The sequence below is a fragment of the Equus przewalskii genome, chromosome 1 (assembly GCF_037783145.1).
Source record: "Equus przewalskii isolate Varuska chromosome 1, EquPr2, whole genome shotgun sequence".
In the NCBI taxonomy this organism is placed as follows: domain Eukaryota; kingdom Metazoa; phylum Chordata; class Mammalia; order Perissodactyla; family Equidae; genus Equus; species Equus przewalskii.
The window spans coordinates 75,074,480-75,097,952 of record NC_091831.1 but is presented as its reverse complement, the minus strand read 5'-3'; the positions used below and the strand labels follow the sequence as shown (position 1 = coordinate 75,097,952).

At 43.2% G+C, this 23,473-nt stretch overlaps 1 protein-coding gene across 4 annotated transcripts in view; it reads left to right on the top strand.

Annotated features, from left to right (window-relative positions):
* MTR (5-methyltetrahydrofolate-homocysteine methyltransferase) overlaps positions 1 to 12,603 on the top strand; it is a 102,977-nt gene extending 90,374 nt beyond the window's left edge. For 3 of the 4 annotated variants that reach the window (XM_008528903.2, XM_070568234.1, XM_008528904.2), the window contains 6 exons: positions 1,155 to 1,310; positions 2,692 to 2,888; positions 5,479 to 5,679; positions 6,591 to 6,783; positions 7,967 to 8,079; positions 8,520 to 12,603. In XM_008528903.2, coding sequence (XP_008527125.1) covers positions 1,155 to 1,310; positions 2,692 to 2,888; positions 5,479 to 5,679; positions 6,591 to 6,783; positions 7,967 to 8,079; positions 8,520 to 8,606 — 947 coding nt within the window. In that variant the 3' untranslated portion in view covers positions 8,607 to 12,603. Of the gene's footprint in view, positions 1 to 1,154; positions 1,311 to 2,691; positions 2,889 to 5,478; positions 5,680 to 6,590; positions 6,784 to 7,039; positions 7,123 to 7,966; positions 8,080 to 8,519 lie in introns of those variants that run through there. The other variant, XM_070568226.1, reaches the window with a different exon arrangement.
* Positions 12,604 to 23,473: the final 10,870 nt, after the last annotated feature.

Here is a 23,473-nt window from a genome sequence, read left to right as displayed (position 1 = left end):
TGGTGCTGCTGCAGAGCAAGAGGGGGCTGTCGGCAGGAGGATGTTGGTAGTTCCTTCTCAGTTACCGAAGGAATCAGCACAATAGAATATTTACACGGAAGGGATCATCCTGTGTGGTAAAAAGACCAGGTGCAAGTGGGCAAGAGTTACTGTCAACATGTATGAAAAGGTAGAGATTTCCGGGCAAAATTAAGAAGCTGCTCGTACTTTCTCCTCTCACTTTTACCATCCAATGAAGAAAGCACTCTTGAGACTTTTGTGTTATCCCAGAGCCCCTGAGATTGTCAGTATAGTCTAAGTTCTCCGATCCCTATTCACAGATCAGGAAACTGAGGGCAAGAGGGCTAGGAAGCTGGCTGCAGAGTCAGTCCCTGGGACTCTGACCTGACCCCGCCATGGGCGTGGTGAGGTCGGGGGCAGTATTGCTGCTCATGAAATCCCAAAAAGCCCAGTGGCACCATCTGTCTCGGATGTCTTCACCATTATTTAACGTAGGGCGTATTTTAGACTCACGAGGAGGTATAAAGAACAATATGCTGAACATCCATGTATACCCGCTAACCACTTAAGAAAGAACCTTCTGTCCATTTTAAAAAGCAAACAGTACATGTGCAGTGGGAGGCCCTGCGCCCCTCCCTCCCCCACTAGGTCCTGAGTTGATGCCTCGCTGCCGTGCACTTCCTCACCCTTTGACTATGTGTACGTGTGTCAGTAGGCAGTACAGATTATTGTGTCATGTTTTTACGCTATATATAAGTGGCTTACTATGTATGTCTTTCTACAATGGTCTGTATTTTATATTGTCTTCATTTGTACAAGTGAAGATTAACCCAAGTCTTTCATTTTTCCTTATGCGGGGTCGGGGGTGGAAGGGTTGACGGGAGAGTTTCCATGGGTGGTGCAGTCAGTCAGCTGCATGGGAAGAATCGTTTTATTTAAGATTTGTTGCAGAATTACTCCTTCTCTACGATAATTTAAAGTTCTCCTCTTTGTAAAACAACTCGTACGAGTGACAGGAGGGAGGCAGAGTGTGGGAGCCAACAGAGCAGGAGAGAGCCGACCAGGAAGGCCTCTAGAAAGCAGCGCTACGTGTGAGGGCTGCTCAGCCCCGGGCGCCTGGTGGTAGTGTTGACAATGGTACTTCTTTCCCATAGTGACGCCCACGTTTCTTGGGACTCGGGTCTTTGAAGACTATGACCTGCAGAAGCTGGTGGACTACATTGACTGGAAGCCTTTCTTTGATGTCTGGCAGCTCCGGGGCAAGTACCCGAATCGAGGCTTTCCCAAGATCTTTAACGACAAAACTGTAGGTTAGTTCACTAAGTCCCTCCTTCCTGCTCTGACAGTTGAGACAGTCTGAGACTTTGGAGACGAGACTAAGTGGTGAGCAGTGGGTGTGGATTATGCAGGGTATAGTTTATTGTTATAGCATAGGATATTGTTTACCTGCTCAACTCTTTAATGGTTTTTAAATTGCTGGCTTGGTCCTTATTTATCAGCTAAATTTGGCATTTCTGTTTATCCATTCTTTTAATAAATGTTTATTGACATCAGTTGCATGCCAGGCTCTTCTGGGAATAAACAAAAGAAGACATGTATAACCCCTGTCCTCTGGGACCTGGCTAGCTGGTGCAGCCACAGTGACGGGTAATTCCCGTACAGCATGCCGAGCACCTGCTGCGAGGTTGAGCCCAGGCTTCTGTGGACACAAGATGAGATAGACCTCAGACTAGGAGGTCAGGGGAGGCTTCCTGGAGGAGGTGGTGTTTGAGATGCTTTTTGAAGATTAGGTGGGAGTTACTGAGCCTGGGACTGGGGACGTGAGATGGCATCGAAGAAAAGGACATTCCAGGCAGAGGAGACAGAATATGAGAAGGCACAGACACATGTGCCAATTTGGGGGCCTGCAAGGAGTCCTTTGTGCCTGGAGCATTGGTGGGGGGAGGAGGACTTGGGGCAATAAGCTAGAGAGTGGGTGAGTCGATAAGCTGCTAGCCCCGCTTCTCACTCCCAACCCTACCCCCAAAATTTACCTTAGAGACATGGGCTCCAGATGCTAAGCCATTCGAAGGATTAGGTGATAGCCAGATTAGAGCAAGGTGGAGGGATACACTGGCAGAAGTGTGGGATTAGGGCCAAGAGGAGCCTGACATCTAGAGTCAAAACCAAGAGGAGGGTGTCCTGGGAGCCTGGCTCCTGCTGTGCAGGTGACAACGTGCAGGGGCCCGAGCTGAGGCCGTCCAGGTGCAGCGCTGACGCCACTTCAGCGGGATTGGGGCCACGCTTCACCCTCCGCCTATTCCACATCCCCAGGCTCACGTGAGGTCAGTGGAGTTCTGTGTGCACGAGGACTGTCAGTGACGGAAGGATTTGGCCTGCTTTGTTTCACTCTCTGTCTGACAGACTGCTTTGGGAAGCCACAGATTTGGCGCTCTGCCTTTTGTTAAATGGGAAAGTTGCAGTGGCTTGAGCTGGGAAAACAGACTATGGGAGCTGTACTTAGCAGAAACCGCTGAACCCTTAGCTGTTCCACCTTCAGTTGCGCTGATGACAAACGCTGAGAAAGGATTTGAGGGGAAAAGAGAGGCGCGAAGAGAGAACATGGCTGAGGAGGGGTAGTGGTCTTAAAAAGGAGCATTCTTTGCTGGTTATTTTTGGCATCTTTAAGTGAATTCTTATATTTCCTAAAAGGTGAAGAGGCCAAAAGAGTCTATGATGATGCCCAAAATATGCTGAAAGCATTGATTAGTCAAAAGAAACTTCAAGCCAGGGGCGTGGTTGGGTTCTGGCCGGCGCAGAGTGTGCAAGATGACATCTGCCTGTATGCAGAGGACGCAGAGCCGCAGTCTGCAGAGCCCATTGCCACCTTTTATGGGCTGAGGCAACAGGTACGGAGAACCATATTGACAGCAAACACACTGCTGCTGCTTTTTGGTTTAAGCACTAAAAAAACCATGAATAAGTCTGAGCTTTGTGTAAATGATACCTCTGCCCCATCTCACCCCAAATGACCACTCACAGGCCCAAGCCCAAAGCGTTTGTGGGGACAATGGAGAGAAGATGCCAACGTGGGTTTTGAGGCTGGCCTCTCAGGCAGCAGGAGAGAGGTGTTTAAAGTTATGTTGGACAGGTGGATGAGAAACGTTGCTGCCTTGGATGGTCACATACAGATGAACAATTACTTGTTCAAAAACATTGGTTTGCATGCATGTGCATTATTAAAATAGGCTGATGGCTTGCTTTCTTAAGAGGAGGACATGCAGGAGCAAACATTTGCTGAACCCACTAGATGCCAAGTGCTTAGCAGGGCGCGTGATGGACCATCTTGTTTACTTTCCACACAGCCTTGTTGTCGGTCAGTTTATGTTTCCATTCTACAGAGGAGAAAATGAAGGCTGGTGGGCTTGTGCTAAGTCCCACAGCTGAGCGGGGAGAGCCCAGCCTGTCTGCACCCGGATGGCTCTTCCTTCACTGCACCAGCTTCCTTCAGTGTGATGAGAACAGGCTCTTCTCAACACGGCTCCCTCTCATATGCCTCCACCTCTAAAAGTGCTAAGATCGTTTGCATGTCCCTTTAGCTGCTACAAAAAAATAGTTGTCCTAATCAAGGACATTCGCTAGTCATTAACAAAGGACTGTAGTAAATTATTCTTGCAGAATTTCACTGCCGTTTTCAGTCATTCAAAAGTGATAGTATTGCTTTTAATTATAACCACAGTATAATTCATAATGATAGATACTCTAAGCGTAACAACATCTGAAGTGATTCCTCAGTTTGGGACATTAAACAGTACCACGGCAAGTTAAATGACAGCAGCTACATCCTTACTGTGTGCACTCAGACTCGGACACCACAGAGTACAAGGCACTGGGGTTCTGATGCTAAGATCCAGCCCCTCCTCACTAGGGAATTGGTGATTTCTCTTTTACAGGTGTTATTAAGGTCAGAAACCTCTTCCCTGGCCCAGTCTTTCATCCTTCAAATCCTCTATCTTCTGATTTCTTTTTATGTCCAGTACCATTCATGTCCAGGCAGTCTGTGACAGACTGTAGGAGGGCGTTTAATATAGTGACTTCTCAGTGTACGTATATCACCTACTCAGATACACACTTCTAAAGAGGTGCTTTCTTCCAGTACACTCTGGAAAATTCTGGCTGCAGTGTCTTACTGCTCTGGGAGTCTTCTGTTCTGAGTGGCTCTGATCGCTGTCTCTTCTGAAGTGCCGTGGGGCTCTGTGACCTGTCTCTCCTGTGGTGCCGGGAAGCTTTGTGTCTCTCTCTGGCTTTTGTTAGCAGAGGACAGGTGATAGGCAGAGTACACTGGAAAGCGGCTCCTCCCTGCATCGCTGTCCCTGAGCTCTCTGACATTTCCACGTGCCATTATCAAACAGCTTTTTGCCTACAGCCACTTAATCATTTTCTGCCCAGTGTCAATTAGGCTGTACTTGTTTCCAGAGCTGGCAGGCAAATAGCTCTGAAACTTCTGGGTTGGCCACTCCTTGATTAATTGATCACTTCTAAGCAGTGCCGGATAGTGGTCAAGGGCCTTGGTTGTGGTGTCAGACCGCTGGGCCAGCCCCTGTCTGACCTTGAGCTGGTTAATCAAGCTCTCTCTGCCTCAGCTTTTGTGTCTGTAAAATGGAGCTGATGGTATCACTTACTTCACGAGATTCTTGAGAGGATTAAATTAGCTAATTCATATAAAGCACCAAGAATAGTGCCTGACATATAGTAAGCACTTAATAAATATTAGTTATTAGCTGTTTATCTTTCAGCAAATGTTTACTATTTGTGAAATACGTGTAAGACCTTATTTGCCAGCTTAGTAACAGGGAAGGGTCAGTCATTGGCTGAAAATGAAAAATGGGCGAGGATAGGCACCTGGCCTTCTGGAGAACGTCCCAGAGGCAGAGCCTCCTGAATTCTTTGTCCAGTTTCGGGCCCACCCAGGGAGTCCTTCGCTGTCTCCTGACCCCCGCCTGTGGCGGGCAGCCACGGCCCCTGTGTTGCTGACTCAGCAGTTTGTTGAACTGCTTCTGTTGGTGCAAAGTCAAGGTTTATACATTGAGTGGACCCTTCTCAAACTTAACTTCAGAATTTAATGTTGATCTTGAATTAAAAACACTTTTGGGGAAAAACTTCTTTTTATATGAATGTTTAGGGTTCCAGATCCCAGCACAGTACCTGTAGGCATTCAGAAAATGTTTGGCGAGTGTGTAAAGGAGCGAATTAATTGGTTTCCTGACTATGCATGTTATATCATGCCATATATTCTTTGAAATTTCATTTTATTTGCTTATTCAACAACTATTGACTGAATACTCAGGCACGATTCTAAGTGCTAGGGATGTAACAGTGAGCAAAACAGACATCCCAGTTTGAAGCTCATATTCATTTGAAGATACCAGAATGCTGTTCACTGTGTGCTGGTGCCGTGCCCATGCTGATGATCCCTCCACCGACTCCTTTGATTTTAAGGCCGAGAAAGACTCTGCGAGCACAGACCCATACCACTGCCTGTCCGACTTCATCGCTCCCCTGCATTCAGGCATCCGTGACTACCTGGGCCTGTTCGCCGTTGCCTGCTTTGGGGTGGAGGAGCTGAGCAAGACCTATGAGGGGGAGTGTGATGACTACAGCAGCATCATGGTCAAGGCACTGGGGGACCGGCTGGCCGAGGTAGAGCAGCAGTGCACTGAGGACAGCACCCATGACGGGTGCCAAAAAGCTAAGCAACCCTTAGAATCAGTGTCTTCTTTTTCTTTTTCCATGTTGGAGGAGGCTGGCTTTAACATCGCACATATTTTAAATTATGAATTCTTGAATTGCTCTCACGCATCTTTTTATTTTGGGGAGGAATAGTGGCCCTGAGCTAAAATCTGTGCCAGTCTTCCTCTGTTTTGTCTGTGGGGCTCCACCAGAGCATGGCTTGACGAATGGTGTGTAGGTCCATGACCGGGATCAAACCCACAAACCCCAGGCTGCCACAGCAGAGCGCGCAAACTTAACCACTACGCCACCAGGTTGGGCCCTCACACATCATCTTTTGGGCAAAGAAAAACCTTCAGCAATGCCGTAGGTGGTAGTCACCCTTAGAATCTTGACCTCTTTGCCTTAGTTCTGATATCTCCCTTTGCTTGTCATGACATTTTCCTGAAGAGCCCAAAAAATTAAAAACGGATTTTTATTTCAGAACTCCTCATTCTAACGTTGATATCCTCTGTAGATTCCTCATCTTCCTCTGCATGGAATGGGGTAATCTAAGCCATGGGGAGGTCCTCTCCCCTCTCCCTGAGGCTAACAATGGTCCCAACGTCTCTTTCTGGCCACCGTCAGCTCTAGACTGACAGTGAGGGAAATGTTTAAGTTAAAAGGCCTGCATTCCTCACATCATTGAATAAGGTGCTTCAGAGCCCAAAATTGAGGAGCAGAGCAGCTAATGAAACTACAAACGAGTCGAGAATCCAGTCGCATTTTCCCTGTGGTCCAGGTGAGGGACGTGCTCTGGATGACTTTGATTGAGAGGGTGGGGGGCACTGACGCTGAGGGCTCTTGCCTCTGCCTAAGCACGCCTCATTCTGGGCTCCCAGGCCTTTGCGGAGGAGCTCCACGAAAGGGTCCGCAGAGAACTCTGGGCTTACTGCGGCAGCGAGCAGCTGGACATCGCTGACCTGCGAAGGCTGCGCTACGAGGGCATCCGCCCAGCTCCCGGCTACCCCAGCCAGCCTGACCACACTGAGAAGCTCACCATGTGGAGACTGGCTGACATCGAGCGGTGCACAGGTGTGTGCCAGGAGGAGGCGAGCACCTCCCTCTCCTTATGTAATAGATACACTTTTATCAAAGTAATGGTGCATATGGTTAAAAATTTAAAAATATGGAAAGGCTTATAATGAAATCATCCCTAATCCCATCCTTTCTCACTCCTAGCTAGCTATTCTAGTATTTTACCTCCATGTTATTGAATAGTATTCTTACATTACTATTTTACCATTTTAAGATTTATCAATTTTAATTATTTTCTCTTAACCTCTAACAGATGGGAATTTAGCTACTCATATTACCCCATACATCTCCTGCCCCATTTTCCCGTTACAGGTGTGTTAACTGCTTTTACTCTCTCCATTAGTGACCTTTGTAACCTTTAGTAACATTTCACGTTAATTTCTCCTCCCATTGCTTATAGACAGTGTCTCTGGGCACTGGTTTTGCACAACTCCCACTCGTCCCTTCAGCTTTCTCTCTTTACCTTTACGCTGTTATTAACACAATTAACAATTTCAGTGGACTTACTCAAAAGCATGCCATCAATACTGATGGAGTTAAAGGAATCTAGATTTAAGTGAGGAACAGTGAGGCTGTGTTGAATCCGCATTAGCAGGAGTAGGAGTTGTGAGATATGGATTTGAGTCCTGTTTCTGCCGTAAGCCAGCTGGGAGATCTTTGGCAAAGCACTTAACCTTTGTGCTGCACTGTTTCCTTGTGCGTAAAATGAATGGCTTGGACTAGATAGCCTTAATGTTCCCTTTGAGTTCTAAACTCCTAAGAAAAAGTATCTTTTCTTTCTAAGTGCCATTGTGGGCACATTGTTAATGGGTCCCTGGTAGCATTGGCCCCACAGGAGTCCTTGGAGGTTCAGATGGTGCTCTCATCTCCAAGGCTGGAGCAAATGGGCGCCTCTGTAACTGACCGTGGAGGCCTGGGGGTAGGAGTATAGGAAGTCTTTTCCACGCCTGTCCCCCTGGGTTAGAGGAGATCTGCACGTCCTGAGTTTGTTCATCCCCTTGGCAGCAATTTGCTAGATGGGTCTGATCACATCTTTCGTACTGTGTCATGTGTCCACCTAGAAGGCATGAATTCACTTTCATTCACTTGTTCAGCAAAAGTTAATTGGGTGCCTACTGACTGCCAGGTCCTGTGCTAGGCACTGAATAAATGAGCATTTTCCCCATGTTCCTCTCTCTAGGCATCAGATTAACAGAATCATTAGCAATGGCACCTGCCTCAGCAGTATCTGGCCTTTACTTCTCCAATTTGAAGTCCAAATATTTTTCTGTGGGGAAAATTTCCAAGGATCAGGTAAGTTAGCTGTTTCATTGTGTATGACTTCCCTAGATACCTGTCTTAAGTGGAACTCTAGAACCTATTTTATATTTTACACATGAAAGAAAATAAAATGAGAGTGAAAGGATGAAGAAATTTACCTCACTTAAGGTCTTAATTTCCTTTCAACCCATTACTCAGATTCTAGTCCTCCCATCTACACACAGAGCCCCCCATACACACACTCACCCTCTCATCCAGCTTCTAAGCATCAGAAATTTACTACATGTAGTTTTTCTGCCCAGAGAATAAGGAAGCTTGGTGAATAGATAAGTGTCTCTTTCCATGTAACTCAGTAGATTGCTATTAAGACAAGAAATAGAAGGTACTTAATGTTTTTTGGCAAATCCTGTGGAAACTTCAATTCAAAAAGTCTTATCATTTTGGTTTAATAAGCTGCTTTTAATCTTTTGCAGATTGAGGATTATGCTTTGAGGAAGAACATGTCTGTGGCTGAGGTTGAGAAATGGCTTGGACCCATTTTGGGATACGATACAGACTAACTTTGTTTTCACCTTCGCTGTACTTGATGATCTTCAAGGAAATACAACCCAGAGTGCCTTCAAAATGATAGCAGCAGCAGCAGCACGCCCCTCGGCGTCTGGCCGACATTTACCTGCTTCAGGTTTGGGAAGTTTGGTGGAACCTTCTAGAGGAGCAGGGTCTCCCCATGGCCCTTGGAAACAAGCAGCTATTTTCAGGGGACCTTGAATGAAGAGCAGCGAGCAGAACGCTGGTGGTGTCCCTGGTCCCTTGGGGACTGGGACAAGATGGAAGTACAGATCTTTTGCATTTCAAAGCAAGTCAGCTTGCTTTTTTCATTTTTACCTTGAATCTAGGCCACTTGTTCTTTTTTTCCCCCCCTTCTCTTAGAAAAAAGCCTGAAACTCAGTTGAATAGAGAAATGTATAGAGAAATATGACCCTGTGGCAAAATGACGCTGTGAGAAATGGGGCATTTTAGTTGTAATGGTTATGACGGTCAACTCGGACAGGGCAGAAAGGATAACTCTGCTCTCTTTCCGGAACGCCTCGTTTTCTAAAGGCCCGATTAAATGGGTGCAGAAGTGCCTTTGGCAAAAGGCGCGCTGTCCCTGCTGGCTTCTCAGGAATGCTCCGGATGTCTGCTCTGTGCGGTCAAATGCAGTAGTGTTCTCTAAGCATTTTTGTCCTCTCATAAGTTCATAGTCCCTAGCCCTAAGGAAAACAAGGAGGTGGGGAGAGAGTGTGCTGTTCAGGGTCATTAACATCTTTTAGTTGTGTCCAGAATTGAGCAGGTTCTCGGCTGAGCCATGGTGTCCTGTGCAGATTTGGACAGGTGAACAGCATAATTATACTCAGTTCTTCCTCTTCTGCACTGAACCACCTCCAGACTCATACAACTTAGGGATAGCACGTTGCCTTGTTCTCAGTTATTTCAGGGGAAATGGTAAGAACGTGGGCACTGAGGTCAGGCATACCTGGATTCTTATTTCACCTGTGCCCCTTACTTGCTGTATGACATAGGCAAGTTACTGAAGCTCTCCAACACTATTTTCTCATCTGTAAAATGGGGACAATAGTACCAGTTCCTATCTCGTGGGCGTGAGGGGTGGGTTGAACAAGATGATGCACATAAGGCAGGTGATAGGGATGTGGCACACGGTGAGTGCTTGGTGAACGGTAGCTTCTGTAGGGGTAGCCCCTCCAGGTCAGCACGCAGCTGTGCTCATGGAAAGGGGAGGATATGAGATTAATGGTGAAAAGCTATTGGGGAACTGCATGTGGTAGTGACTGAATTGGATATGCTAGGTACCCTTTCTGGGATTAGACCCCATGTAACACTGTGACTGGGAAGGAGAAGCTGCCTCCTATGTCACATGCACCATCAGTACTCATTTTCTGAGTGACAGCCCCCCCACCCCACCTCTTGTTATATAAGTTGACTTTGCCCCCAAAGCAGTTATATCAAATATACATTCACGTACATTGGAGGTGAAAGGGAAAAAAGACTTAGGAAATGATAATCCTACATATCTGCAGTATATACATGTTTATTTGCAGAGTGACATACCTTTTCAGGCGTCATTTGCCCTTAACTTGCCTCCACAGCATGGCCGATGAGTGGAATAGGTCTGCACCCAGGATCTGAACCTGCGAACCCGGGCTGCCGAAGTGGAGCATGCAGAACTTTAACGACTCGGCCACGGGGCCGGCCCTGAAGTTAGGGTTTTTAACCTATCTGTTCTGTCATTAATGATTTCTTAATTGTTAGATCCAGTGGTCTTTCCAGTGATTTTTCTTCTCAATGGGTTTGGATAGTTTTGACCACTTCTTCAAAATTCTTCTTCCCCTGGCTCCCCCTTGACGTCATTCTTCTGGTTAACCTTCTGTGTTTCTGATAGTTTCTCAGCCATTTCCATAGTTTTCTTTCCCTCTGCCCATTTTAATCCTGGTGTCCTCAAGGGCCAGTTATCAGTTGTCTTCTTGGCCTGTATAGTTTTAACAGGCAGTCTCATCGAATCATTATCTCCGTCCAAACTCTGTCATGAAGAGCATAGCATGCATCCAACAGCCTCTTCCAGGAGGACATGCAGACACCTCCGACTGTGTGTCCCAAACTAGCCTCATTGTATTCTTCTCAAATTCTGATGTATTCAACAATGAAGAATGGTGCCACCACTGAAGCTAACAAACTTCGAACTCATATCATTGTTTTCTTGGACTGTTACAGTTATCTAAAAAAAATTGCATATAAAGGACACACTTCCCCTACTTTAGTTGGGATGGTGGTAGAAAGGTTTAGAGAAGGCAATGTTTAGACTGAGGCCCGATTTGGGACTTACAGGATGAAGATGAAGAAGCAAAGTGGGAACTAGTGAAGAGCCATCTTTTTTCATGAGTGGGACTGTTACAAGTTGTAGAGATGTCAGATCTCCCCAATTGATCTCTAGATTCAATGCCATTTCCAAAAGAAGTTCCAACAGAGGTTTAGTTACCATAAGCAGATACTTAAACTTATATGGAATAGGTAAGGACTAAGAATGACTGAATGCTTCCAGATATGAAGCAGAGCCTGAGGAGACTTGCCTCAGAAGATAGTAAGTTTTATTGTAGAAATGGTGTTGTATATACTGCAGAGATAGGTATTCTGAGTAGTGCAATGAGATAAGGAGCCTGGAAAATAAGCCATGCATATGTTGACCTTTGAGATATGACAGAGGTGGCATGGCAGATCACTGGGAACAAGGATGACTCAAGTAGTGCTAGAACAATGGTTACCATATGGAAAAAATGAAATTTGACTTCTGACTTACACCTTACCTAACAATCAATTCCAAATACATTACAGTCTTCAGTACCAAAAGCAAATGTTTAGATGTTTGCATGAAAAAAATGTTAGGGCAGGAAAGAATCTCTTGAGACACAAAGCACTAATCATAAAAGAAAAGATGATTAAATCAACAATATTAAAACTAAGGATTTATGTTGACCTAATAAATAATTCAAAGTGGTGAAAAGACAAGCCATGACTTGGGATATTTACAATACAATTAACTGACAAAGGATTAGTAAGCAGAATATATACAGAATTCCTATTTTTAAAAAAACTCAATAGAAAAGATGTGAAAAGGCATTTCACAGAGGAGAAACATGGGGCTTATAAATAGATAGATGTTCCAGGGCATTGGAGATAGAGAAATATAAATTAAGATCAAAATGAGATTCCGGTTTACATCCATTAGATTTGCAAAATTTAAGGAGTCTGACAGTCTGGGTGCTAAAGAAGATGTATGAGAACTTGTACGTTGTGTGGTATGTAAACTGGCACCTCAGCTCTTCTAGATTATACCTCACAGAGTTGAACATTTGCGTACCTTAGGATCTAGCTTATGACTCAGACTCCCGGTTGTATATCCAATAAACTCGTGCACATGTGTACCAGGAGGTATGTATAAGAATGTTCACAGTAACATCTTCATGATTGCTAATAACTGGAAAAGCTGAAATGCCTGTCTGTAGGAAAAGAATAAGTAAGTTAGGTATATTCATACTAAGGGATAGTATTCAATAGTGAAAATGAATGCACTACAGCTATACCTGATAATAAGAATGAATCTCAGGAAATATTGAGAAAAAAGGCAAGTTCCAGGAGACCATATTTGGTATGAAACTATTTTTCTTGAGCTCAGAAACCATCAAAACCAAAGAGTATATTGTCTGCATACATAAATGGTAAAACTATATTGTAAAAAAAAAAAAAGTAACAACAATATACCAAAATTTAGCCTAGTGGTTATGCCCAAGAGGGGGAAGCAGAGGGAGCGGATAGCAGAGGGACTCGTAGATAGATGCAGGTTATTAGTAAGGTTCTAGTTCTTGGGTTGTTTTATGGTTGTTTATTATATTTGCTTTATGACTAATATATAACATATACAGTTTTGTATGTATTGATGTACTTAATACATGTATTAAATATATTGTAAAAATAATAAAGGCAAAATGGAATAATAAGCAAAAATGTGGGATGATGACTTTGTATATAATGTTTTATATGTGTCAAATATGTTTTTTAGAGAAAGGAAGGGCATTTTGACCGGAGTGAACAGCAATGCAAAGGCAGGGGGCAATGAGTAGTGCATTTGTGCACCGCACAACAGTGCCACAGGGCTGGAGCCATCTGTGCCTCCCAGATATCAGGCTTTGGTGAATGAATGGATGGCGGCTCCGTTTGCCAAGGTGGAGAATATAGGAGCGGAGAAGTGATGAGTTTTGGACAAATTTGATGGGACTGAATATGGGCAGTTGGATACCCGATTTTGGAATTTAGGAAGAATGACATTGGAATTGAGACTTCAGCTTGAAGATGGAGGTCAGGCCATGGGTGGAGATAGGTTCCCTTATGGAGGATGTGAAGAGAAGGGGACCTGAGATGGAACTGGATTCTAGGAATAGGGGATGGGAGGAGTAGGAGCCAGTGGAGGAGCACTGTATGGGGCTGAAGGACATGTGGAGAGCGCGCAACATCGGGAAGCAAAGGCAGAGGGTTTCAGGGCCTGGCCGTTGGAGCCGAGTGCTGCAGAGGTCGGGAGTGGGCCTGCAAAGGGCCCTTCTCCCAGGTGATCCTCGCTAGAGCAGCTTCAGGAGATTCTGGGGACCCTGGCAGACTGTGGTAAGTTGAAGATGGAATGGGCGGTGAGGAAGATTTGTTGCTTATTTTAAGAAGATGGGAGGAGAACACAGAATTTAGAGAGTGTTTATTTTAAGATAGAAAAAGGCTTTTATGCTGAGGGGAACGTATCAGTTAAGAGGTTTGCAGAGCGTGCAAATTTTTAAAAAAATCTCTTTTAACCTAACTTCTGGAGAGACTGGACTTCCATCTACCAAGCACCACCATGTTAAGCCTGGGAGTTGTCCCTAACCCCTCCCTTTTCCTTAAACTGCACATCCAGTTAGTTTTCACGCCCTGATGGCTTTACCTGCTAAGAATCTCTTTAGTCTCTCTCTTCTACCCCCGCCCGGGTTTAGGTTCTCATCATTTCTCCTCTGGACACAGTCTACTGGATGGTTTCCTGGCCTCCTACAGCTGTAAGAGTGAGCTCTCCGATCCTTTATGCTCCCCCAGTCCTGTGCCTAAATCAGTCATCTCCCCATGACCTAGGATCTGTCTGAAGTCCTTTAGATGCCTGCAAAGCCTTCCACATCTGACCCTCCTTCGGAGGCCCCAGAAGCCCCAAACTGCTGTGGTTTCCCTGCATGCCACGAAGGAGGTATCTGCTGGCGTTAGCCCCTCTGCCTGAAATAACCCCACCCCAGCTCCCCCTGTGCACTTCAGGAAGGCTTCTCAACCCCCTTTTCTGGCCCCCCCAAAGCTAAGTGGTTGACCCCACGTCTTGCATCATCTTAGCACCATGCGCATTTCACACTGCTCTCATGGTAATAGAATAATCTGTTTCCCCATTTGACTGTTCCTTAAGGGCGGGTTTGGAACCTTGTTCGTCTTTGTGTTTATTGTGTCTAAAATAGCCCTTGGTTCATGATGGGTGCTCAGTAAAGGTTGGCTTGAATGAGTTGGTGAGCAGATGCTTTCAAGGGGGCAGTGGTTTGTAGGGCGAGCAGACTGTAAAGCTCCGTGGGGGCAGGGCCGTGTCTGACGGGGCTCAGAATCCCCAGAGCCTGGCCAGCACCTGCCGTGTAGTTTCCTTCCATAAAGTTTTTAAGTGAGTGGAGGGGAAGCCATGATGATTTTTTCTTGCTCAGGAGGAGACCTGGGCATAAAAGCCCTGGCACCCTCCACATTCATTTTCAGGATTTCACATTATAAGAAATGGCCTTGTTGATGTTCTCTCAACTGCCCCACAAAGACAGCACATTGACAGCCCCGCAGGAAAACCACCGCACTTCATAGCTTACTTTACTATAAATCAGCTGTAAGTATTGTCAGGTTATAGAACAGAGTATATTATGATTCCATGTTGTGTGTGTTTTAAGGAAATATATGCCAGTATATGCACTGAAAGTGTCTAGAAGGAGACTCAAGAAATTGTTAAGTGATTACCTTGGGGATAGGATTGGGGGATCAGGGGTGAGGTACTTAGGGTTTGGGTATTTCTCATTCTTTCTGCACTGTTTGAAATTTTTACAGCAAGCATATATTATTGTACTTTTAAAAAGATAAGCTTGGCAACAAATCCAGTGTGAAATAGATATTATTTTGAATAACTTTGAGTGAAAAGTTGGGATTTAAATGAATTAACCCCCAAACTTGGTCCTATTTCTCAACACTTGGAATAGCTAATTCCATTTACATTCTCCCTTCTTCAAATGTAATTTTCAGAGATATCTTTTGCCTCATCTTTCGCTTTAAATTGTTATTATAGCCTTTTGGAGATTCACACAAAAAAGCAATCTCTGTAGTTGTTGTCTAGGAAAGGATCTTGGATTAAGTGATTTTTGAGAACTTTGAGATTAGATAGTCCATGAAATGGAAGAAACAAAAACCAGACAGACTCATGAATGATGTTTATCACAGTCTGCCTTCTATTATGCAAATACATATGGCAACCTACAGAGTAGGCAGCTTGCAGCAACTGAGAAGAGAACTTTGAACTTTTTATCGTCCTGTTTATTCTTTCACCAGAGAGAAACTCAGAATAGAAAAAAGTGACATTTCATTCCAGATTATCTGAAAGAATTTCAATGCGTACCTATCTTTAATCATGAGATATTGTTTATCCTATTATAGAAAAGAAGAAATATTTATTTTGTGCATGTTTTCAGTAGAAATATGTGAAATCCAGTTGTCTTGGATAGTCTAACTATCATCAATTAAAAATATTTTAGGTCTGGGGAGACATGGGGACCAAGCGACAGCAACTCAGACATCTGAGCTGTCGCTGCTGAAAATAGGCCTGCAAGACAGATGAGCAATATGCGTTTCCAAGGCTTTTGGCCATGTTTGGGTCTTCTACTCATCTCAATTAATGCAGAATTTATGGATGATGGTGTTGAGATGGAAGAATTTGATGAAAATTCAGAAGAGATTGATGTTAATGAAGGTGGACCCTCTACAGAGATTAAATATAAGACATCTCCACCTGTACAAGAAGTATATTTTACACAAACTTTTGATAGTGGAAGTTTGGCTGGGCGGTTCTTATCGAAAGCAAAGAGAGATGATACAGATGGAGATTTCTATGATGATGGACTCTCCTTGAGTATGATGAATTTCTTCATTCTTATAAATCCAGCTGCCTCAACTGTTATGTCCTAACGCAAGATCAGCTTCTCAAGGAAGATGGGAAATAGAAGAATTGAAAGAAAACTGAGTACCTGATGCCAGAGGCTTGGTCTTGAAATCTAGAGCTAAGCTTGTGCAATAGCTGCTGTATTAGCAAAACCCTTCTTTTTTGCTGATAAGCTTTTGATAGTTCAGTAAGTTTTATATTTTTGAATGCTTTTTCTGAAATTTGTGTTAGTTTTGTATAATTTGGCTTCTGACTATAGGTTGTATTTGGATAATGGTTATAAAAACTGAGATTTGCCTCTTCAGTTTCACTTACTTAAAAACACAATTGTGTATACACATAAACACCCTGAGGGTTTGAGTGAAAAGCATGTTAATTTAAAAATTATACAATATATATTATAATATATAAAATTCTGCCACCATAAACTATGTGGTACATAGTGAAATCAACATTTTTATTTTAACTCTTAAAGTTACTTGCTATTAAGATATTAACCTCAGTGTGTTCAGAATGGAACCATAAATATTGCTGTTAAACCAGTGATAAGATTCAAAGGCAGCAAATTGTTTTAGAAAGGAAATAGGCATATAGATCAGAGTCTTTCAAGCATGGACCCCTTTTAAGGGGCACGTGATCTCATAGGCCATCCTCTCCTTCTCCCCAGTGGGACGTAAACTAGTTTTATTATAACGTGGCTTGCATGTGTTTATACAAAACATTGTTTTGCATGCATTTATACAAAACAGGTATAAATTCTTCAAGCTTATTTCACCTTTACTAGTATAAAACCAGAATACATCTAAACAAATACAATTTAAAAATGAATAAAATTCAAATTAAAAACAAGGAAAAGGAAATGTATTAATGTTACTTTCTATCTTTTTGGAAGATTTGGCTGTCCAAAGTTAATTACAGCATAAGGAATATCATTAACTGTAAACTATATGACTCCAGAACCTCTTCAGTTTTTTTGTTAACGTGTTAAACATGTTCCTACATGGTGTGACTAAAATACCATTTTCTATTTTAGAATTTTTTAAAAATATGGCATTAGATGTATTACACCTAATGTATTACACCTAATTTTTCAGTTGTGGTGCTTTGACTTAGTTGCGCTGTCATTTCGATAAATTTAAAATACTAAGTCAAAATTTTTTTTAACCTGATATGATAGATTGTTGTTTGTTTTTTAATTCTGTTGAAATGAGCACATCAAGAAAATTGGAAGAATTTCAGTGAAAAACATCTTAGTATCAAAAAATGCTTGATTATTTTTAAAACAATGCAACTCTTCAGAAAAGGTAGCAATTAGCTCTAATATATATTTTAATGGCTTTCCTTCTGTCAAGCCTTCCATCCAGTCATCATCTGACTTCTCCCTGCATTCCTAGGGGCAAGTACTAACACATCCGTTTTAAAATCGTTGAGGAAGCTACAGTACAGGAAATCCAAGCAAGAGCTTGGCCGTTGGCAGAGCCAAGGCTGCTTCCTGGTCTGCAGAGTCCCTTCACCGTGCCTTCAAATTAATTAAACCTTGAATAAAGTTAGAGATCAAATATCAATGAGCGGATATCATACCCCCACCCCCCCTCCCCCCCGGCAAAAAAAAAAACCTCCTGAATTGCTGCATTATATGATGGAAGGAAGGAGGTGGGGCACACCTAAATATAAGTTTCTGAGTCCATCTCAGCTTGGCCTAGGGATGAGCTCAGGTACAATTCTCTTTTGTAATTAGAAAAATGGTCAAGAACTGGAAATAATTTAAAAACCTAATCATGCTTCACATTTTTATCGTGCGTTACGACCCAACGAACCAGATGAAGAGGAAGACTCTACAAAACTTCTACTCCTCTTGCTATAACTGACCATCGTGGGAAAACAGACGTAAACAAAGCTTTACCAGAAAGTTGGAGGCTTGACCAGAAAATAGGGAGGCATGGCACCTATTCTGTCTGATGGGGTCCTCAAGGAGGAGATCATACGCAATAGTTAAGGCCAGAACCAAAAATTTAGAAATACTGCCAGGCCCCTGTTAGGAACTTAAGTATTTGTTGAATGGATGGAATCATATTAGAGGACTGAACAGCGAGAAACCAGCCAGGACGTGAGAGAAGTCAGAGGAAAACAAAGACTGTATGGTATCACTTATATGTGGAATTTAAAATAATGGAACTTGTAAAACCGAGAGTAGAAAGGTGGTGACCAGGCGCTGGGGACAGGGCACTTGGGACATGTTGTTTAAGGGCACAAACCTACGACTAGTAGGTAAACGAGTTCTGGAGACCTAACACACAAGATTGTGATTATGGTCAACAATGCTGTATTATAAAATGTCAAAGTTGCTAAGAGACTACATCTTAACAGTTCTCAACACAAAGAAGAAATAATAAATATGTCACATGGTAACGGTATTGGGTAATGCTGCTGTAGTAATCATATTGCAGTATGTAAATGCATCAAATGAACAGATTGTACACCTTAAACCTACACAATGTTATATGTGGATTATATCTAAATTAAAAAAAAACCAAAAAACGGCCAGGGTTCCCCACGGGTTTTGCAGGCACGTTCAGAGATTTGCTGCACCTGTCCGTTGCAGGGAAACAACTGAGCAGAAGCAAATCTGATGCATCCCTCAGGGGCCTTTGCAAAACCTAGAATTCAGTAGTGATCACTGGTATTCATAATGAGTCATAAGCATTGCAATATTCCTGCGGTGCCTTCTGAATCATCAAAGACTTACTAAAATTCAGTATAACTTCAGAATTAAGTACATTTTACCATGCAAATTACTGTATTTGAAGGTTGGCCACCCAAGATGATAAGCGTGACCCCTCTCCTTTATCCACAATATAGATTAAGAAAAATTCTTCCTTCCCTTATGATGTCAGACAACAGAGTATCTTCTGCCCACATCATAGGTGGCAAAAGAGCCAAATCCAACCTTGTGGAAACTAGAGGGATGCTGAAGTGAAGAAGGTTCATCGGGGAGAATGAAAAGATGTGTAAGAAGCGCCGTTACAGAATGAAGGAGTGTCGTGACAAGGATGTCAGCACAGACCCTGGAAGCTGAAGGGGCTGGGCATGGCAGGGTTGAGTCATTTAATGCCATTGGCATTGAGGGGGAAGGAGCATGCTAATTTTGGATGGTTGGTGTCGGGTTTGCAGGAGTATCTGTCTTAAGAAAGCAGAGTAATTATTGGGTTTTATTAAGTGAAAAGTGAGGTTTGGTTTTGGATGCCACCTTTAAATTTTTGCTCAAAAAGCGTGTGATGGGGCAAGTTGAGATTTCTGGGTGGTGAGAAGCAAGAATAAATTTCACTAAGGATTTGGTAATATAAGTAGCAAACATTTCTGGCCATATGGGGAGGCGGGGCAGGGGAAAAAGTAGGAAAGAGTAGTAGAGTCATGACTGCCCTAAAAATGGGGGGAGAATGGAAAGGACTTTACCCAAGTATTTTCCTACAACATTAGAGGGATAAAGGCTGCCTCTGTAGGGAAAAAGATGTGGGTCTTATTCCAGTGAGATGGGTGTGTGGTTGCCAATCTCTTTGGTATTATGAATACAGGCCACTTCTGTTACTCCTCTCAGGTAAAACTCTGAAAAACTTTTATTCTAAACCTTTTATTTGTAGATTTGATGGGTGCCCTGCTATCAGGGCCCTGCTAAGATTTGCAGCAAAGGGGGAAAAACTGTTTACTTTCAACTTCTTTTCCTATGAGCTCTTCCTATGAGCACAAACAGTGCCCGTGATATTAGAGAGGAAATGCTGGCTGGGCAAATTACCTCCACTTTTGCTTTGGCTGAGATCCCCCAAAGGAGAAATATTTATGGTTAATATCGCATTTGTGCATCACTCAATTCATTCATTTATATGTCATTCATCAAATATTTATTGGGCCAGGTCCTGTTGTAGGGCTGGGTGTACAATGATAAGACCTGAGTCAAATTCCCTGGCCTCCTGGAGAATAACATTCTCTGCAGAGTTTGTAGCAGACAGACTGCCTCCAGTAGCTCCTATAGTTCAACTCAAACTCATACTGCAGATTTAAAAACAGAGGAGGCATCTCCTGGTCTCTGGAGTATTTTGAGGAACATTGCACCACCCGTGTATATTTCAGGTCTCTTTCCCAAGGTTTTCCAGCTGCTTCTGGATGCAACTCCCAGTGGTTAGGAAACGCTGACCTTTCTTTCCCTCTGCCCCGTGACCACCTCCAGTTTCAGCCTTCACCAAGCAAGCGTGATTTCATTTCTTCTTGTTTAACCAGGACTGAAACCAATATGCTGGGTGCCACTGGTGAAAACACTGGAACGGTGTCCTAGTGACAGAACTCTTTCTGAACGTTAATCTCCTTATTGCTAGCCCAGGATCAGTAAAGGGTGTGTGTGCATGCACGTGTGTGCACTTGCAAGCGTCATTCTGTATCTTAGAAGGAAAGGCCTGTGATTAGCCATGAGCATAAGTATGGTTCAGCATTGCTTCATGAATACAGATCCAAGAGCAGCTGTCCAGCTTCCCTCCTCCTTATCTCATCATGGCCTTTGGGGGACAAAAGTGCCCAGACATCTCCCCCTGCAGATTAACAAGCTGAGCTTCTGAGGAGTATTTACCGATAAACATCTGCCTTCCGAAGAGAAACCATTTATTTAACAAACTGCTCTTTCGAGATTTATAGATGTGACTTGTCTTCCTGCCGTTGCTCTAACTCATGAGTCCCTTCCTTATCCTTCTCTATTTTTCTTTTCTAAAATTTTGCTTTTTGAGCCTTGGTACACTGAGGAGTCAGTAATTTCACAGTAACATAAATTTTTGAAAGCCCCCAGCTCACTTTAAAGCATCTTTTTTGTTCACTCATTAAAGGATATTTATGATGAATAAAATCTATAGAAGAACACTGCTTTATCACATTAAACCATTGCCCTCCAATTCTGAGTCAAAGTGCCTTTAGCCACCAAATGCCCTTCCGCGATGAACGCATCCTATCCCCCTCAATTGGTATAACTTGGCCCATCTTCTGTCGCTTGTGTTGCATTTTTGGGGCTGCATACTGCTTTGTAACTCTGCTTACATCATAGGATATCCGTACTGTCTCCCAAATTAGACTGAAGGATCTTTAACAGGGCAAGAAATGTCTCCTCTGCTTCTCGGTAGGTTTTGAAACTTTAAAGAGTTTAAAGAGAGCAGATGATTAGGCGTTTGTTTACGAATAGTCTGACCCGAGAGGAGCAGTTGTGTGAGGGGACCCTAGGGTCAGACCTTTCATCTTTTCAGTGGACAGGTGCGGGATTAGCTGTAGTGTATATTCCGCATTGCTTCATAGACGCTTCCTCCCTAGGGCCTCCAACAATTACTAGCTGGCGACTTTGGGCAAGTCACACGGCCTCTCTAAGCTGCTGCTTCTCCATCTGTAAAATACCCACGATGCCAGCAGCCACCTCCCAGAATAGTGCAGGAACGTGAATGTGGTGCTCCATGGAAAGCTCCTAGCTTAAAAAAGAGTCTTCCTTAACCAAAGAACGATAATGAAGACCCTTGGGAGATGCTTCATTTGCTCAGTTCTTTACCAAGCTTTACCAGAAAAATGAATGCCACACCACATCGAATAGACCTCATTTATAGACAATGTGTATAAATCTAATTATAAATGCCAGTGGCACAAGAGAATGCAGGGACAAGAGACCCAACTGTTGTGAGACTGGAAATTTTCCAGAGGGAGCTGTAGGCATCGCAGAGGAGCCAGCTGAGTGCAAATCAAGGCCATGCTGTGAATTGAGAGAAGGTGACTTGGGTTTTGTCAAGTATCTTATCATAACTGTAGCATCACGTTTTTGTATATTAACCTTCTCTACGTAGGAATTTTATTTTCATTTTGACGGGGTTTATTCCTGAGCAAAGTCATAAGTGGGCAACTTATTTTGGTCCTTTAATTATAGACAACATTCCAGTTACAGAACTGACATCTTACCAATGGCTTACTCTGGTCATCAGGGAAACTATACCAGACATGATGGGGGATTAGTGAAATCCATTCCACACCTGGAAAGCGCCCCAAATCCGTTAAGCTACGTTTGCATTTAAAAAGCCCACTTAAAAATAAGTAGCATTTTTCATTATAAAAGTTGCTCATTGCAAAAAGCTTGTAAACTATATAAAAGTGTACAGAGGAAAACAATTGATGATTCTATAATCACATTTAGCTGCAATTAATGTTTTATTATATTTCCTTCCATTGTCTTTTCTTCTTTCTTTCCTTCTGTCCATCTGTGTGTGGGTCAGCTGAATAATGGCTCCCAAAGACGTCTGCGTCCTAACCCCCAGAACCTGTGAATATTACCTTAGATGGAAAAAGGTGAATGTTACGTTATACAGCAAAAGATGTGGTTAAGAATCTTGAGATGGGGAGATTATTCTGGATCATCCAGTGGGCCCTAAATGCAATCCCAAATATCCTTAGAAGAAGGAAGCGGGGGGGTGGATTTGACACAGAAGAGGAAGGCAGAGTCACCCCCGAAGCAAGAGACTTCACAGCTAGTTTTGAAGATGGAGGAAAGGCCATGAGCCGAGGAATAGTGCAGGCAGCTTCTGGAAGCTGCAAAGAGCAAGGAAATGGAATCTCCCCTGGAGCCTCTGGAGAGAGCACAGCCCTGCTGACACCTTGGTTTCCACCCAGTGACACTGACTGCTGACACCCAGAACTGACGGAGAATAAATGCATGTTGTTTTAAGCCACCAAATTTATGGCAATTTGTTACAGCAGTGATAGGAAATGAACACACAATGAATCTGTCTGTAAACCACACATCACCCTTTTGGTATGACCTACATATTGCTGTGTATATACATAACTATAAACACTCAGACATGAATATGTACACTAAGTATGATGTATATAATAATACACGTATATGTATATATCCAGGTGTATTTTTTATTGTGTTAAAATATACATAACATAAACATTTACCATTTAAATCATTTTTAAGTGTACAGTTTCATGGCATTAAGTTCATTAACATGTTGTGCAACCATCACCACCATTTACCTTTACATCTTTTTCATCTTCCCCAACTCACACTAGGCACCCATTAAATTCTAACTCCAGGGCTAGCCCAGTGGCATAGTGGTTAAGTTCACACCTTCCACTTTGGCGGCCCGGGGTTCACTGGTTCCGATCCCAGGTGCTGACCTACACATCACTTGTCAAACCATGCTGTGGTAGGTGTCCCACATATAAAGTAGAGGAAGATGGGCACAGATGTTAGCTCAGGGCCAGTCTTCCTCAGCAAAAAGAGGAGGATTGGCGGCAGATGTTAGCTCCTCAAAAAACAAAACACTAACTCCCCATTTTCTCTCACCACATTCCCAGTCCTGGCAGCCACCATTCTACTGTCTGTCTCTATGAATTTGACTCCTCTAGATATCTCATATAATTCGAATCATACAACATTTGTTCTTTTGTGACTGGCTTATTCCATTCAGCATGTCTTCAAGGTTCATCCGTATTGTAGCATGTGTCAGAATTCCCTTCATTTTTAAGGCTGAGTAATATTCCATTGTATGTATATACCACATTTTGTTTATCTATTCATTTGTTGATGAGCGCTTCGTTTGCCTCCACCTTCTGGCTATTGTGAATAAT